Source organism: Trichechus manatus, unplaced genomic scaffold, assembly GCF_000243295.1.
Source record: "Trichechus manatus latirostris isolate Lorelei unplaced genomic scaffold, TriManLat1.0 scaffold00057, whole genome shotgun sequence".
Lineage (NCBI taxonomy): Eukaryota > Metazoa > Chordata > Mammalia > Sirenia > Trichechidae > Trichechus > Trichechus manatus.
The window spans coordinates 14315050-14319561 of NW_004443993.1; the positions used below are offsets into that span (position 1 = coordinate 14315050).

Consider the following 4512-nt stretch of genomic DNA (forward strand, 5'->3'; position numbering starts at 1 on the left):
GGCGACAGGACTGCCTGTGCCCTGGGGGGTGTCTGCACGCCTGAAGCCACCGGGCACCCCCCCCCCCCAGCCAGGGCCCACCTCCCAGATCAGGGTCCTCCAGGAGCTGTTGGTTTTCAATGGCCGCCATCAGCGGGGGGGGAGCCCCTTGTGCTGTAGGGGACCTTCTCCTGCCCGACCCACCCCGCCCCCCCTCCGCTGTTGCTGCCCCTGCCTTCGGGGTCTGGGGGAGGTGTGGGTTGGGACGGGGCCAGCCCCCGGGGATTTGAGGCTGCCGGTGGTCTTGGGGACATTTGCGTGGTTGTGGCCTCCTGTGACACCAGGTCCCGTCTCCACTGCTTGGGATCACCGCTTCTCGGGGCCTGTCCACCTCCCAGCTACATGTGGCCCGCAGCTATCCCGAAGGACACCTCTTTGGGGGCCCAGCTGGGCTCAGACTCCGGTCTTCGTGGTGCTGGGGGTCTCCGCGTGTAGCAGGGAGGGGGTGGGGTGGGGGAGGGTTTTTTTCTGGCTCCTGCAGCCTGGGCAGCCCCTCATGGATGCTGGCACCCCCTCACTTTCTCCCCGTGCTCTCCCCTTCCCCTCAACCCTTCTCCCAGGGCAGCCCATGAGAGGTTTCAAGAGCGGAGATGTCTCCGCATCCCCCCAAGAATCTGGGCACGCTCCTCCCCACGACTGTGGGTCTGTCCCACGTTCCTCCTGCCGGCTCCTGGTCCCTTCTGTGCTCCCCCGCCTCGGGGGGGGCCCCTTCCCTGACCCTTGGCTGAAGGACTGTTTCTGTCTGTAGTTTTCCCCCACCGAGGCAGACCCAGAGGCGTAGCAACGGTAACGAGCCCCCAGGGGCGATCTCTGAGTTTGCGCCCCTGCCCCCCCCACCCCCGCTGGCCTGTCTGGCGCCTCCTTGGACTTGCGCCCAGGGGCAAATGCCCTTCTCTAACGCCCCACCCCCCTATCGCTCGGGTCCCCACAGGTCCCCGCTTGTGTCGTTCATGAAGTGACTGCCCCCCTGCAGACCCCGCTAGGGCTCCCCTAAGGTGAGACCCGGCTCTTGGGGCCACGCGGGTGACCTTGTCCCGGTCAGCTCCCTTCTTCCTCATCTAGTGCCACGAGGGTCTCGAACACGCATGTGGTCGCCCAAGTCCTATTCTCCCATTCCCCTCCAAACCCCTGGGGCCTCGGGATTGGTTGACCGGGGGATTCCGGGTCCCTGTACCGGAGCGACGTCCGGAAGGGTGCCAGCCCCGGGTGCGCATGGCCGCTTGGTCCCGGGCGTGGCCGGAGGCAGCCAGAGCTGGGTGCTCTAAATCGCGGGGGTCGGGGGAGACTGGGACTAAGAGCAGGACCGACCTGCCCCTGCCCAGCCTTCGGCAACCCCGGTCCGCTGGGGAGGTGTCGTACACGCCGCGGGGATGTAGCCGGTTAGATGGGGATCGGTCGGCACAGGCCTGGAGCAGAGCCCCTGACGGTGGCGGCCAGGGACAGGACGGGCGGGTGGAGCCAGGCTCGCGGTGGGAGGGGTCTGCGGAGGAAGTTGAGGGTGGCGGCGGCCCCTCCAGCGCCATCTGCTTTGCGGGGGCAGGGCCGGTCCAGGCGGCTGCGCCAGGCGCCGCCCCTTCCCGGAGGTCACGCCCCCGCCTCTGTGCGGGGCTGCAGGTGGCTCGGGAGGCGCCTCCAACGTCACTGCTGGTAGAGGGTTTCCCGGCACGAGAGCCTGCTGGGACACTCACCTAGGCTCCTCTAGGTCTCTGCGCCCCAGGTGGTCCTTCGGAAAAGGAGGGCGTTGGTGGCGTCGAGAACACCTGGGAGGCTCCGGAATGCCCACAGGAGGGGTGGGCGAGGATTGGACCATCAGTGAGGGTGGGCTGGGGGTGAACACGAGTTGGACAGGGGTGGCCCGGAGTGACCCATTTACATAACCATCGGCCGCTCCAAAAACTCCGCTCCCAAACTGCGATGAGTACGCGCGTGTGGGGGACACCGTTTCCGTTCAAGCACGGGGTCACATCCAAGGGGGCCTGCGAAGCGGACCTGGGGAAACCTCAGCTTCATCCTAGAGTCTCCTTTTTTTTTCCCTTTATTGTAGTGAGTATATGCTTAACAAAAATCACGCCATTACATTGATCACGTGTGCAGTTGAGTGACATTCCTTAGGTCATCGTGTGCAAACCGTCACCGTTATCGGTTTCCCATCGCCCTTAAACAGGATCTCAGTGCCCCTTCAATGACTCCCTCTGCCCCCCCCCCCGCCCCTGTTGTTGTCAGGTATAATCGAGTCGATGCCGACTCATAGCGACCCCGTGTGACAGAGTAGAACTGCCACATAGGGTTTTGTTGGCTGTAATCCTTACTGAAACATATTGCCAGGTCTTTCTCCTTTGGAGCCACTGGGTGAGTTCAAACCACTGACCTTTCGGTTAGTAGCCGAGCGCTTAACCATTGTACCACCAGGGCTCCTTTCTGCATGTTTAAGGGTTTTAAATTTATGCCCAAATTCAGCTTCTAGACTGAGATGTGTGTTTGGGACTGGGGACCCTTTGGGATCTGATGGGATGCCCTCACCTCCCGACTCGTCTGCCTTCCAAAGAAGGTGGCACTGACCACTGTCTGTCCTCTCCTCTGCCCAGGTGAGCGCCCCTTTGCCTGCGACTGGCCCAGCTGTGACAAGAAGTTTGCGCGCTCTGACGAGCTGGCCCGCCACCACCGGACCCACACGGGGGAAAAGCGCTTCCACTGCCCGCTCTGCTCCAAGCGTTTCACCCGCAGCGACCACCTGACCAAGCATGCCCGCCGCCACCCCGACTTCCGTCCAGAACTGCTCCGGCGCCCCGGGGCCCGCAGCACCTCGCCCAGCAACTCACTGCCCTGCAGCCTGGCGGGCAGCCCTGTGGCCAGCCCCTCAGCCAGCCCCGGCCCCGGCCCTGCCGGCCTGTAGGGCGCCCGGCCCTTTGGAATGGAGCACCAGCAGCACCCATGGGAGCAGGGGGGTGGACAGGGAGCCCAGCCCCTGCCAGCCTTCTCCTGTGGACCCTGGGCATGCCCTCCAGAAAGTAGGGCTGGGCCGAGACCGGTCGGGGGGTCTCGGTGGATGGCTGGGGCCTGCGTGTGTAAATAGCCACGATTGTTAACTCTCCTTGTATCTGTTAAACAGGGACCCCAGGTGGGTGGCCAGCAGGCCATGCCGGGTCCGTCCCACCACCTCCCTGCTTCCCCTGGGGGCGGGCTTCCCAGGAGAGGAGCCCCCTGCCCAGGGCTCGGACTCCGCCCCCCAGGCCGTCCCCTTCCAGTTTGGGGTGAACTGTGCAAAGAGCCATAGATGAACCAGGGGTCACTGGGGGCCCCACTGGCCCCCGGGGCCCCAACCCCACCGAAAGCCATTGGGAACGTTCAGGGAAATGGGGCGGGTACTCAATCTCAGGTGTCCCAGGTTCTGCCCCCTGCCCCCAGAAGGGGCCGCCCTGCGGACCCAGACAGGAGGGTGGCAGGGTTTCCGTAGGGGCCCCGGGGGCTTGGGGTGGGGATGGGGAGACCCCGGGGCTGCTTCCAAAGAGCGTTGTGACTCACTTTTGGGGCAGGGGTGGGGAGGGGGGAGGCAGGGGAGCGAATGCGGCTTTATTTATTTCCCTCTCTGTCTCGCTGGTGTGGGGGGGCCCACTGCCCTTCTCTGGGTGTCTGTGTGTGTGAGATTGTTGGGGGAGGCTGGCGCCATGTGCCCGGCCTACCCACTCCCACCGGGGGAGGGTCCCCGACTTTGGCCTTCCACAGTGTCTCGTGACAATCAATCCCAAACGTTCAGGACCCCGACAGCCATTTGGGTATGATGCACCCCTCACCCCCCTTTGCAAGTGGGGTGTAGGGCCTGGGGCAGCCAGGGCCACGGGCTCTCTCGAGCCCTCGGCTCCGTTCTGCACCCTCCTCCTTCCCTTAACATCCGCTCTTCTTTCTGGGTGCCTGGAAGGGACAGCCCCTTGACCACACGGTTGAGGTTCCGGAACCTTCCACGTGGACTTGGAGCAGGAGTGGACAGCTCCTGGGAAAAAGCTCGTTTTTTTGGACGGGGTAGAATATTTTTTCAGGCGCCAATCCCTTTATTGTTCTGGGCCCCCGCATGGGTGGTCTGTTGTCCTCAGGGGTGTGGGGGGGGGTCTCCGTGGTTTGAGCTTGGGGGAGGAGGGATGGGGGGAGGTAAATGCCACGACCTCTCGTGCCCTCATCTTGCCAGGTTTGGGTTGGATTTCTTTTTGGACAGGGGTGAGGACCCTGCCCTGGACTGGAAGGGGTGCAGCCGGCTCCCCACCTGAGACCCGAAAGGGTCTGTCTCCCCACTTGTTGCAGGCCTTCTCTTCCCAATTAGGGGGCTGGAGGGTTTGGATGTCCCCAGCTGGCAGGATCACAATGTCCTGGGGGAGGGGGGAGGGAAAACCTTTAGGAGCTGGGCTCCGGAAGGTCCCACCTCGGCCCTCCCCTGGGGTTCCTCACCGGGTCAGGCTGTCTCCATCTGCGCCCTCAAACCCT

At 64.1% G+C, this 4512-nt stretch overlaps 1 protein-coding gene across 1 annotated transcript; it reads left to right on the forward strand.

Annotated features, from left to right (window-relative positions):
* Positions 1-2545: 2545 nt before the first annotated feature.
* Positions 2546-3470, forward strand: KLF16 (KLF transcription factor 16; the record flags this gene model as incomplete). Its single annotated transcript, XM_023733157.1, has 1 exon — positions 2546-3470. A coding segment is annotated over one exon (387 nt), but the record flags the coding sequence as incomplete, so codon positions are not given.
* Between the last annotated feature and the right edge of the window lie 1042 nt (positions 3471-4512).